The sequence below is a fragment of the Mytilus trossulus genome, chromosome 7, assembly GCF_036588685.1.
Source record: "Mytilus trossulus isolate FHL-02 chromosome 7, PNRI_Mtr1.1.1.hap1, whole genome shotgun sequence".
Taxonomy (NCBI): domain Eukaryota; kingdom Metazoa; phylum Mollusca; class Bivalvia; order Mytilida; family Mytilidae; genus Mytilus; species Mytilus trossulus.
Window position 1 is genome coordinate 46,974,479 of NC_086379.1, and position 13,771 is coordinate 46,988,249.

General features: G+C 32.1%; 1 protein-coding gene across 1 annotated transcript in view; it reads right to left on the reverse strand.

The window, feature by feature from the left end:
- Positions 1 to 13,771, reverse strand: part of LOC134726453 (sushi, von Willebrand factor type A, EGF and pentraxin domain-containing protein 1-like) — a 59,294-nt gene that overhangs the window by 4,733 nt on the left and 40,790 nt on the right. Inside the window, exons 14-19 of the mRNA XM_063590858.1 lie at positions 12,162 to 12,296; positions 9,604 to 9,801; positions 8,069 to 8,251; positions 4,924 to 5,124; positions 4,200 to 4,397; positions 1,889 to 2,101 (exon numbers count right to left, since the gene is read on the reverse strand). Of these exons, the coding sequence (XP_063446928.1) occupies positions 1,889 to 2,101; positions 4,200 to 4,397; positions 4,924 to 5,124; positions 8,069 to 8,251; positions 9,604 to 9,801; positions 12,162 to 12,296 (1,128 nt within the window). The remainder of the gene's footprint in view (positions 1 to 1,888; positions 2,102 to 4,199; positions 4,398 to 4,923; positions 5,125 to 8,068; positions 8,252 to 9,603; positions 9,802 to 12,161; positions 12,297 to 13,771) is intronic.

Consider the following 13,771-nt stretch of genomic DNA (forward strand, 5'->3'; position numbering starts at 1 on the left):
AAAAAGTCTTTAAAGGGCAATAACTTCTTAAGGGGTCAATTGACAATTTTGGTCAAGTTGACTGATTTGAAGATCTTAGGCCACGTTTTTTTTATTTGTTGGTTTACGGATCCGCCGACCCGATTTTGCCCATTTTCAGAATAAAAATAAAATTGACTTTTCATGGGTTTTTTTTGCCGCCAACCCTTATAAATGCATTATCCCTGAAAAATAATTAAAATTGTCTTTTATTATGAAATGAAATGCATTAATCATTAACAAAGTTAATAACACTTTCTGTTGTGAAATATAAAACTTCCAATTTATGTTTCTAAAAATAGAAAAATCAATTATAACTTACCTTGAAATGTCTTTTGCGCAAATAATTTTGCGGAACGAAACCTGTGTTTAAAACCAATTACAAAATAAGTTTGTTTCCCTTATTTGTCATCAGTCCGTAAGATGCATCATCTCAGAGAAATAGACTTGTCCAAATGTGGACAGGTGGAATACATCAATTAAAATACTGAATATTAACAAATCATTTGAAATTTACTTGTTTCATAGATAACAAAAAATATCGATCATTGGGATAAAAACCGGATTGCATGACAACTCGTTAACCCAATCTTGTCGTTTTTCCAGTGGACGAGTTTATTACATTTTTCGACACGTGTGTTGAAACTTATTTTTGAACGACGTTTTTATATTTTTTTCTTTATCAGTTTTTTTGCTGGAAGATCATTATTCACCAAGTTTCCTGGAATTGATTGAGATCTACGCAAATCTGTTTTTCTTGTTAGTGAAATGACGATTTAATTTAGTCTTTGTCCATGCAACCCCCCTTTTTTTACAGGAAATTATTAAACGATGTCATGCGATGTTCATGATCACTGATCAATAATATTTCATCGAACTTAATTTTAAGAACTGATGACAAAACAGCATATAAGACAAACATTTTGTTTGTAAGGTGAAATATATATTTATTTTGCATATTTTTTCTGTTTTGAAAGATATTTTTTTTCTTTTTTTTTCCGACCGACCGACCCTACTTTTGTATGCGAAAAATCCGTAAACCAACAAATTAAAAAACCGTGGCCTTACTTTGCTTAACATTTTTGCTATATACAGTTTATCTGTATCTATAATAATATTCAAGATAACAACCAAAAACTGCAAAATTTCCTTAAAATTACCAATTCAGGGGCAGCAACCCAACAACCAGTTGTCCGATTCATCTGAAAATTTCAGGGCAGATAGATCATGAACTTATTAACATTTTTACCCCATTTCAGATTTGCTCTCAATGCTTTGGTTTTTGAGTTATAAGCCAAAAACTGCATTTTACCCCTATGTTCTATTTATAGCCATGGCGGCCATGTTTTTTTGATGAAATGGGAATTAAAACACAAACTTTATTCTAGATACCCTAGGAATCAATCAGATGAAGTTTGGTTTGAATTGGTTAAGTAGTTTCAAAGGAGAAGATCTTTGAAATAGTTTACGACGACGACGACGACAAACGGACGGACGCCAAGTGATGGCAAAAGCTCACATTTCCTTTTAGGAAAGGTGAGCTAAAAATGTCAAGCAGTTAATTATCCCTCAAAATTGTATCGATTGAAAGCTTGGTTTTACTTCTAAACCCTGCGTTTACTTAACTTGATACTAGTAGGTCTACCACAAAAAAGATAACCTCTCAAAAATAATTATATAATCCCGAGTCAAAAGTGTGTAATATGGAAATAGTTTATTGTTATGTAATAAATGAGCCTCTCCAACTCCATTTGAATGAAATTATACCTGTACATAATGTAGCACTCTTATTGTAAATATAATGTTTTGTATTTATGCATTTTCAGGCACTTCTATTGAACTATCAGGTATAGTAAAGTTCTTAACATACCAAGACATTCAGGTAAATCTGCTGAACCATCTTCTGCAGTGGCGTTCCATGTTATATTCCCTGTAGTAGTATCTACTACACACTCCAAAGGCTGTGGAGGCTCAGGAAAATAGCCAGAACTGTTACATTTAAAGTATACCATTTGACCCACTTCATAACTGGTAACAACTTGCATGGCACCACCAGGTGTGCCAGGATCTTTACATCTTCCACCTACAAAAAGATTAAAAGACATGCAGATTTACTGAGTCAAATTATAAAAAAATACAAGTTATATTAAATTTTTCATTGTGAAGTAAACATATCATTCTCTTACAAAGAAATATATAAAATAATCAATTATCAGATTAAATAATCTTCTTTCTGCATAAAACATTTCAAATCAAAACAGAAGATTGGGAAAGTCAAACTAAGTCATTGATATAACAGTTTAGAAGTTCAACTGAGGTTACTTGTAAGGTTAACCTGCATGTTCAGTTATTAGTATTGGAAAATATGTATTCAATGCTTTATGCATGCTTATCACAGGTCTACATTTATAAATTTGTAAATGATTATTTTCACAAAAAATAAAACATCACCCGCAAAATTGTTAGATCAAAAGCATCCTGGGTATGTCATCCAACCAATTTTGTAGCTATTCTGACATTTTTTATGACTATACTTTAGAAATTTCTTTTGTTATCTTTATTTCTATAACCTCTCTGTAAAAATTCTATTCTATACACCAAAGATGGAGAATTTTGCAATAATGATGCAAGTAATTTTGGGGATTCAATTAAAAAAAGTCAGCTTTTTCCCCATCTTTTTTGGGAAAAATTTGAAATTCAACACAGCTGGGGACACAAAGAATTATGACACAGGAATAACTTAAGAGAAGTTTATCGACCTTTTCATACATTTCTGATAGTTTTCCCCAACCTATTCTCATATCTTTAAGTATAAAAAGGTGACATATTACACATGTTACAGTTGCACAACTCCTGTCATCTTTAATATAACATGTGGTGCACCCCCCCCCCCCCCCCCCCCCCCCCCCAATGACTAAGGTACATTAAGGATAAAATACTTGAATTATTCTTATCAACTGATTAATTTTGATAAAAACAAGAATCTGTCCAAAGTACATGGATGCCCCACTCGCACTATCCTTTTGCATGTTCCATGGACCGTGAAATTGGGTAATAATCTAATTTGGCATTAAAATTAGAAAGATTATACTATCGGGAACATACCCGTATGTACTGGGTTTCAAGTTGATTGGACTTCAATTTCATCAAACAAAAAAAAACTACCTCGACCAAAAATTTTAACCTGAAACTCCCACTTTCATTTTCTATGTTCAATGGACCGTGAAATTGAAGTCAAAAGTCTAATTTGGCTTTAAAATTAGAAAGATCCTATCATAAGCAACAAGTGTACAAAGTTTCAAGTTGATTGGACTTCAGCTTCATCAAAAACTACCTTGACCAAAAACTTTAACCTGAACGGACGCACAGACAGACGAACAAACAAACGAAAGGAGCCACAGACCAGAAAACATAATGCCCCTCTACTATCGTAGTTGAGGCATAAAAACACATTTTCGCCATTAATCAAAATATACAGCCATTTAATATAAATCCTGATTTACGAAGGAGCTATACGCAAGTGTATATCTAAAATAAAGAAAAGTTAGCAGCTGGTGATTAAAATGGTGTATAAAGTTTCTGCAAGTTATAGAAACACCAAATCATTTCCATTATGTCATAAACTTTGAATTTTGTACAGTCTCCAAATCCAGAGCAATCACATAGATCCAGCATGGCTGAATAAAAAAAAAATTACCTGAGCAATTTATTATTGCCTTTATATTTATACATCTTCATGCCTTATATATCATGTACTGTAGTACGCCGCTAGATTAAAACTGACAAATGCAAGGAAAGGTAACATACAGCCACCGAAATCTTTATTTTTGTGAAGCCCAGGTGGTCGTGTGGTCTAGCGGAACTATTACAGTGCAGGCGATTTGGTGTCACGATATCTCAGTAGCATGGGTTCGAATCCCGGCGAGGGAAGAACAAAATATTTGCCAAAGCAAATTTACAGATCTAACATTGTTGGGTTGATGTTTAGACAAGTTGTATATCTATATATATATATGTTATATAAATACACCAGGAAAATGAGAAAATAGTGAAGATAAATCGCTGCTAAGTTGGCTAGAATAATCAAAACATGAAATTAAGTATCAATGAAAAATAAGTTGGTATATATATCAATAAAGATGTGAAGCCGCAACCCAGGTCTATGTTCAAAAATATCATACCTGTACAAGTCAAATTTCCTATATTCCATCTTCCATTTTCCTGACAACTCACAGTATATATACCATTCACATCCAATGACATGCCTGATCTTTCAAAACCAGAATTACATTCAAAAGTGAAAGAAGAATTAAGAGTAGTGTTAGTCAGTCCAGAGTACATACTTCCTGGAACTTCCTCAGGCTGTCCACAGTCTATTTCTAAAGACAATGGAAAACTTGCGTTATAACTTAATAAAGACATTTATAAATCTAATACTTAAACTAGATTGACTTAAAGTAAAACAGATGATGGAAAATTCTTCAGTTTTTTTACCATTTTCTTGGTTACAGAAAATATGTAGAAATGTATTATAAACAAGAATTACAATATTGTTTCAAAGCTACAAATCAAATGAAAGTCAAAAGGTGAGACTTAGGCATAATGTGTTTCGCAATGTGGTGGTGTTAACAAAATGTAAGCTTGTGATTAGGCAAAAAATATGTCTGTTTACTGTTAACTGACCAACCCTGATTTTAAGCACCAACCCAAGTAATTTTATTTCTGTTATAAAGTGAAAAGTGTACTTTTTTAAGTTCACAATCTTCTTTTCATTTGTCCATCTTAAGTTCTCTGTTTTTGCTGAGTCTTAAATATTAACCTTTATGAAAATTCAATTATCTTCAGTAATTTATTTCTTTTCATGAACTTTTTTCCTTATGTTTACAAAAATGATTTACATCTAACCTGGACATTCTTGTGCATCTCCAAGAAGCTCATATTCACTATTCATGACATTGTAAGAGCAATACAATGTCCTGTTCATCTTCTTTGATCCATACTGACATTCTATATTCACTTCTTTATTATAGTCAACAGTGGGCCCAGCTGGATATATATTAGTTGATCGTTCAATTGACCCCGTAGTTGGAGTAGGACAAGTTGCCACTGTAAATAATTAAAAGAAGGCAAAGATATGATTATAAATACATAATGTCTCCAAAGGAGACTGCCAAAACTTGTGTACTGTGTTTTAGTTAAACTCATTATTTAAGCATTATTGCTAACAGTTGCATTATTAACTGTAGGTCTTAAGAAGGATAAGCACTTTTTCAGTAGATAAAATGAGCTACATTGTAAAACTGAATCCATGATAGCAGGTTGCTTGATTTATACAATTTCATTTAAATGGCAGTTCATATCTCAACCCAATAATGTTCTGGTACCATATTTCACCTTTTACGATTTATCCTTTCACTGGTATTAAAGAGATAATCGTAACTGAAAAATTACGATTATCCCAATATGGCGACGGCAGATATAGGTAAAATCTTTAAAGTAATTTTACTCAAATGTAGCATGTTTTTGTCACTAGTTACTCAGCTGCAATGTTCTTCTATACCATTACATCATATTTGAATCGTAATGGTGCACTGGAATTGTCTAAGTGCTTTGAAAATTGCCGTTGAAAAATTTCGGGATGATAATCGTAACTCTATGGAATTTTTCTTGTTGGATAATCGTAATTTCTTTATCGGATAATAGTAACTGAAAAATATTAAATGTGTCTTTCAGCATTTCAATGGTATTGTGTGTATTAAAATGCAAATGTACAGTTAATTGATGACATTAACGGAAAATAAAAATAAATGAAGAAACTTACAGGTTAATATCTGAAACAAATTTACTTATTCATCTCATGATTTATTAGCATTTTTTCTACAAAACCGTGATTTTTTGTCCAAGCCACTTTTTAAAAAAAAATGTGTTTCATCTTTACAAGTAATTTTTTGTGCAGTCAGTACATGGAATTAGATTTAACATTTTTTAAGCATAGAAACATACTATATTTAGAGGGACTAAAAAACTATTGATTCCTGAATGATTCAAAATAACCAGAATGGCATTTCCCTATACGCCCTATTCAACATTCATGCTCAATGTCTGCAAGAGATATACACATACCGGTCTTACAAAAGAAATGATGTTTTAATAACGGCAGTTTAATTGTTGACAAAAAAAAGAACACCAAATGGACCAGAGCGTTACCATATTTTTGTTAATGTCTACTTCGAAACGGTTCAAATCTCCTTCAGTACCTGGTTTTAAAATTATAAAACAAAATCAGTGTACAGCTTAGTACGTGTTTTGATGAATATAATCATTCTCGTTACTATTGCAATATAGAGATTGTGGGGGAAAAAAACATGTAAATATGTCCACTACAAAACGGTCACCTACGAAACAAATATTGGAGATTTTTTTTTTTTGTCAATTCTATTCGTGCAAAACAAATAACAAAAGTTAGATTCATGTAAATTTCAGTATGTTATCAACATAGAATAGGGTTGATGTCAACTACGAAACTTTTTGTCCACTACGACCGAAATGGTTTTGTCCACTACAACACTTATGAAAATGTCCACTACTTAACATAAGTTGTACGTTCATATGTGAAGTACTGTTTAATATTTATTGATAAAAAATGGTTCTTACATTCAGAAAAAAATGAGATCTTTCTAGTTTATAAAGTAAGACAAACTGGAATGTCTATAGGACACATTAAAATGCAATAAGATGTGCGTTTAAAAGCAGTTTCGTAGTGGACAAATGTCCGCTGCGAAACAGTACATACATTATGAAAATGATATCATTTTAAAAATAACTCTAGAAATAAAAATTTCGACAAGTTGATTTTTCATTTTTTTAGGTCTGAAATTCCCACTTTTATTGAAAAATGCCCTTTTAACAGACTACAATATGCATAACCTTTTAAGATATACATGTTGAAGGCCGTACATTGACCTATAATGGTTTACCTTTTTTTAAATTGTTATTTGGATGGAGAGTTGTTTCATATCTTCCTATATCTATGTACCTGTTCAAGATATGTGAAGGAGCTGTCGGGTCAGGTATTGTGGTAAGTAGATATTATAATTGTTTTCAAAGTTTCAATGTTATGTGCGCCTTTTAGCTGGGTTTTTTTAGGAAAATGGAGGGGGATTAGCAATATCCTTTTACAGTCTTAGGGCCAGCTGAAGGACGCCTCCGGTGCGGGAATTTCTCGCGACATTGAAGACCTGTCGGTGACCTTCTGTTGTTGTTTTTTCTATGGTCGGGTTGTTGTCTCTGTGATACATTCCCCAATTCCATTCTCAATTTTATTAATCACAAATCTAATGTAGGGTGAAATGCGTTTCCCCTGACAAGTATTGCCATATATCACAACTTCCTTTAAAATTGCCTCTTCGTTCATTCCCATATTTTGTGACATTCCTAGTTCTTGGGAGTTTTCTGTATTTTAACATAGTTCGTGTTTTTCCAATATCCAAATTTCTTGAAGTTGTACACCCGTCCAATTTTATGATATAATAGTCTGTAGCTGTTTTAATTAGAACCATTAATATTATATGCACAAAAAGATATGTCATAAGATGTTGAAACATGATTTATTCATCACCATAATTTCATCATGTGCTATCAGATATACGTTTTTTGTGTCAATATCAATAAAACACTATCCAGTTACGATTATCTTCTCATTTTTTAATCCCATAATTACGATTATCTTTTATTCCGAGTTACGATTATCATCCCAAATTTTTCAACAGCAATTTTCAAAGCGCTTAGAGAATTCCAGTGCACCATTACGATTCAAATATGCTGTAATGGTATAGAAGAACCTTGCAGCTGAGTAACTAGTGACAAAAACATGCTACATTTGAGAAAATGACTGTAAAGATTTTACCTATATCTGCCGTCGCCATATTGGGATAATCGTAATTGCAGTTACGATTATCTCTTTAAAACTCAAATTGCTCAATGAAAAACAGACAAAGAATGAAAAACCTTTTAGGCTTTAAAGTGAATTTAGAAATCTGCAGTTACATACTTTGGCAGCTAGGTAAGCTATTTGACCAACTTCCACCTGATTGACAGTCTAGTTTGCTGTTTGTGGTACTCAATTTATATCCATGGTCACAGGTGAATTCAACTGAATCCTGAAAGAAGAATAACTCCTTCTTTGACAAAACTTGTCCATTAGTAAGAGGAGGTGGAACTGGACACTGCTTCCCTGTAATAGATAGAAAATACATGAAACAGTGAAATTTGTATTCTATTTATCTGATAAGCAACATACTTTCAGTTCATTAAGTCCATTTGTTTACAATTTATAAGTTTTTTCTTTATATATATATACATATATCTCAGTAGCATGAGTTCGAATCCCGGCGAGGTAAATTTTTGCGAAAGCAAATTTACAGATCTAACATTGTTGGGTTGGTGTTTAGACGAGTTATATATATATATATAACTCGTCTAAACACCAACCCAACAATGTTAGACAGTGCAGTGCAGTGCAGGCGATTTGGTGTCACGATATTACAGTAGCATGGGTTCGAATCCCGGCGAGGGAAGAACCAAAAATTTGCGAAAGCAAATTTACAGATCTAACATTGTTGGGTTGGTGTTTAGACGAGTTATATATATATATATAACTCGTCTAAACACCAACCCAACAATGTTAGATCTGTAAATTTGCTTTCGCAAATTTTTGGTTCTTCCCTCGCCGGGATTCGAACCCATGCTACTGTAATATCGTGACACCAAATCGCCTGCACTGAAGCCGTCCCGCTAGACCACACGACCTTCTTGGCTCTCAAAAAAAGAGCTTTCGGTGGCCATATGTTAGCTTTCCACGTCAGTTTTTAATCTAGCGGCGTACTACAGTACATGATATATAAGGCATGAAGATGTTATTGTTACAGATCAGCTAAATTATCTATATATATATATACATGTATGCAACTTCACTTTTGAAAATTGTTGATTATTTTTTTTAAATTCACATACATCATGTACATAAAGTGCTTTCCTTAGGAATTGGAAGTTGAGAAAAAGCCTAGCAGGCTGTCAGTCATATATATGATCTATAATTTGACAACTGGTATGATGCCTGCCATATCCTTTTAAGGGATTGGCAAGTTTAAAAGCAAACATTATTTATGAACATATGCACAGTGTTGACAGGTTGACAAGTTTTTAACTATGACTTTCAATGTACAAATATCATCCATGTTCACACCATACTTTCTATTGAAGAGAGGTGAACAATTATACCAAATTCCAAGGGGCTAACATGTGTTCAGAGGCAGCTAAGTTTACCTTATTTTTTACCGGGACTTTCAATTACAAAATTGTCTTCCCTGTTTGTGACACATTTTTAGCAAGTTGCATAATCATGCCAAGTTTCATAACCAACTCAATAAGGCGTTTTAGCAAGTTGCATAATCATGCCAAGTTTCATAACCAATTCAATAAGGCGTTGAAGAAAGAGTGGAAAAAATCTTTCAGAACTGATTCCACCATTAAATTGGCAGCACCCTTAATCAGTGTTACTTATACACAAATTCTATAACCACTTACTGACACAAGTATGATTGATATAATATACATCTCCCTCTTTTTCTCCATTTTCACCATCAGCAAGAGAGATATTACTAATTCCTTCCGCAGTATAAAGTACAAACCCATCATTACAACCACATGTATATCCCGGTGATGAATCTGTGCATCTCTGATGACAAGGTCCAATACCATTATTACTACTGCATTCATTTATATCTGGATAAATAAGTTATAATTATATCTTGTGATTTTACATTTTCACATTAAAATTTCTGATCATTTTAATTGATTTTTTATCTTTCTTTTTTTTCATTGTTTTATGACAGTTTTATTGCAAACATTACATTTACATAAAACTCATAAAATTCTACTTGTATATATATTTTTAGAAAAAGGCATAGATCACGGAGTAAGCATTGACCTTTTGCAAAAACATAATCTACTAACAATTAGTTATCACAAATTTGTTAAAATCCTTTAATTTAAAGATACATTTAAAATTTTCTAAAAATTTTTTAAAAAAAACAATAAGACTGTCACAGAGACAGCAAACCGGAATTTCCTGGCAAGGTCAAAACCTGAACAGTTGAGCAAGACTTTAGTATAGACACAACATTTAAACTAAAAACAGCTCTCTTTTGTTTTTTATAAATTTCAGATCTTACGTTTCCAAATTATAGTACACAACTTTTTAATCTTTCAAGAACAGTAAATATTTTTTTTATCTTTCAAGAACTATAACTCCTGATTGGTAAAAGTGAAAATCGAGAATATCAAACTTGACCTTCATTTTGTCATCAGCAACACAATTTTGGGTGAATAGTTCATGAGTAAATGCATAGACACGACTGAAAACGCCACTTTTCAATATTTCAAGAACTGTAACTCATTTAGACAGTATGAAGAAATATGTGTTCTAATTAGTATTTTCTTGAATTAACATCATAGAAGTCCTTGAAAATGTTCAAAAGCAACAAATTGAGTTCCATTTCAAAAGGCTTATTTATTTCTAAAACCATTTTATATTGTCAAAGTTATTTCCATAGAATGAGAACCTAAACATATTTCAATATCTTATTTCTTATGCAATCAATAAAATTGTTACCATCATGTAAAATGATAGCCAGTAGAGAGTCAGGATAAGTTAAAAGTTATTGACATACTTATCTCCCATCTCTACATATATATAAAGTCATACCTGTCAACTGACCCGTATTCTGCGGGTGTGACCCCAGATTTTCACAATTCTGAGGGATCACCCGGGACACCCGCCGGGTCATTGAAATAACATGGGAATTCCGAAAATGACCCGATTTCACCCGTTTTTCTTAGCCTTGAGATTGATTTCATAGTAATATTCCTTTGAAATACAGACAAATTCGTAATTCTTTCATGAACAGGAAGTTCATCTAGCTATGTAAACTGTCAAATGAAGTGACCCATTAAGTGCATGGCTTCACTTGACAGCTTTGGTGTCAAACACACTGTTAATTAACACCAATTACCTTAGCTTTAGTTCGTAAATAAATTGCACTTTTGGTTTACAAACATATTTCAACTAGAGAGTTACTTCCCCTTATTTGTCACCATTCAAAATTATTCATTATATTAACGTTTTATGGGTGAAAAAGATTAAATCATGAAAATATAAAATTCAAATACATATTGAAAAATAACTTTCATTATTTTTATACATTTATATAATTTTTTTTTTTAAATTGAAAATTATTATTTACAGTTATATTTCCTTTAACTGTATTACTATATTTTATCATAGTCTAATTTCCTTCTTAATCTTAATTCTTAATCTAATATTGCTAAGTACCGTGAGGGCTGAAAAGCCAGTCAAGGTCGTTAAACACTTCCATAAATATATCTAATACTGGTATGTTTTAAAGCTATATAGCCAGTAGTCTCATCTGACAAATAAAATGAAGTAATTGATGGTGACAAAAAGTAAAGAACATAAGACTGTGTTATCCAAATTAATAAAAATCTTTAAAAGTGCAATGAAATAATAATTAATAGGATTTAAAATGACTAAACCAAGTGAACATGCATTGATGTTTTGGTATCTTTGATATAAATTATAAGAAAATGTACCATAAATACTGAAATTCAGCTCGAAAAAGTTTGTACGCGTTATGACCTGAGATTTGATTCTTCAATGCAGGTCATGACCTGCATTTTCATTGTCACAGGTTGACAGGTATGTAAAGTTGATAAAAAAAGTCTATAAAATTTGTAACTTTTAAAAACACTCATACATTTTTAATTTCTAGTGACTAGCACCTCTATTTCTAGACTCTCACTATAACATTTTGCATGATAGCACATTTCTATACACTAATGTTTGATCAACTGTTGGAATATTCGTTTTTATTTTAACATGTTTGAAGTCAGCAAAATTAACAAACAATAGACCATTAATTGTTTTGAGACCCATTCCCTTCCTATCATCCTAAATCAGTTTTGATTGAATATCTTTCACAATAACATATATATTACTAGCTGTACTCCAGTAAAAGATTGCATGAACCTTTACACTTGTCCCTTATAATTAATATTTGATTTACTTGAACATGCAGCATTTCCTATTCTTTCATAACCATCTTTACATGTACACATATGACTTCCAATGGTATTGTGACAATCCTCAGTATCAGGACAAGGCGAAGGAGAAACAATTGTGCCATTACATTCATCCACATCTGTAAAAGTAATATAATACAGGTTATTTCAAATCATTTAAAATGCTGATCAAAATGTAGAAATAGTTGTTTTCATTTTAAGATTTCATACCAACTCTTCATTCAGTCTAGCCAATTCTGAACCTTGAACTAAAGAGCTATATGTCATTCTTAAACAAAATATCATATAAGAATGACATACATTTCTTTCATGAAGTAATCTGTCAAGAAAGAGATATGCCTTACCTATTTGTAATATAGATGACACAAATGTTGAAATTAAAATAGCAATAGCAATGTAAGTTATGCAAATTTTCAGTCGAGAAACCATGACTGAAAGTACAGGTCTAAACAATCTTTGTGGAAATGAGATGTATTAATGCTAAATACAACTGCATACCAAATACCCCCAAAACAGTAGTTCAATTTACAGCTTTTACATTAATGCTAGCAAGACAAATCTTTGTTTGGCTTGCTTGCTTTACTTGTATCAATGTTTGTTCAAGCATGGCAATTAAGATAGGCGGGGCTTCAGCTTGTATACATTATACTTAATTTTTATTGGACGTTATGTTTGAGGTAAGGACACTCAAAGTTTTAAAACATCACAAGATGACAAATATAAAGCGCAATTTTATATAGCAAAGCTACAGGTTGACTTTTTTACATAAAAAAATCACAGTACTAAAAGATGAAATATATGGGTCAAATGAAATACCTATGTAATGAATCACACAATCAGAGTAGGTGTGTTCGAATAGCTATTTTGTTTTACTAAAAGTACTTGACGACAGTCTCTTAAGTTGGATGATGACAATGCATATCTTCGAGAGAAAAAAACAAATACAATTTTTTGGCTTTTATTTCTATGATTGTGCTTTATATTTATCATCCAGTGATGTTTTAAAAAGTGTCCTTAACTTCAAACATTACGTCCAAAAAAAATTAAGTATAATGTATACAAGCTGAAACCCCGCCTATCTTAATTGCCATGCTTGAGCAAACATTGATACAAGCAAAGCAAGCAAGCCAAACAAAGATTTGTCTTGCTAGCATTAATGTAAAAGCTGTAAACAAACCTTAACACAAACATTAACTTATGAACTATGTAACAGTTTATAGATCTTGAACTGATAAACAATATCAGCCCCTGTCAGATTTTCTCTCAATGCTTTGGTTTTTGAGTAATAAGCCAAAAACTGCATTTTACCCACATGCTCTATGTTTAGCCATGGTAGCCATCTTGGTATGTTCGCTGGGTCACCAGACACACTTTTTAAACTGGATGCCACAATGATGATTGTGGCCAAGTTTGGTTTAATTTTACACATTACACTTGTTAAATTTATTACTGATATTTGTCTTTTGTTGGCTACAATTTAAACTGACAATAGGTTTGAAAACAAAGTAAAACTACTATTCATACTATTTGATACAAAGTAAGGCCAATGTGTTCTAAGCAAGGATCTTGAAATTTTTCTACAAAATTACAGTTA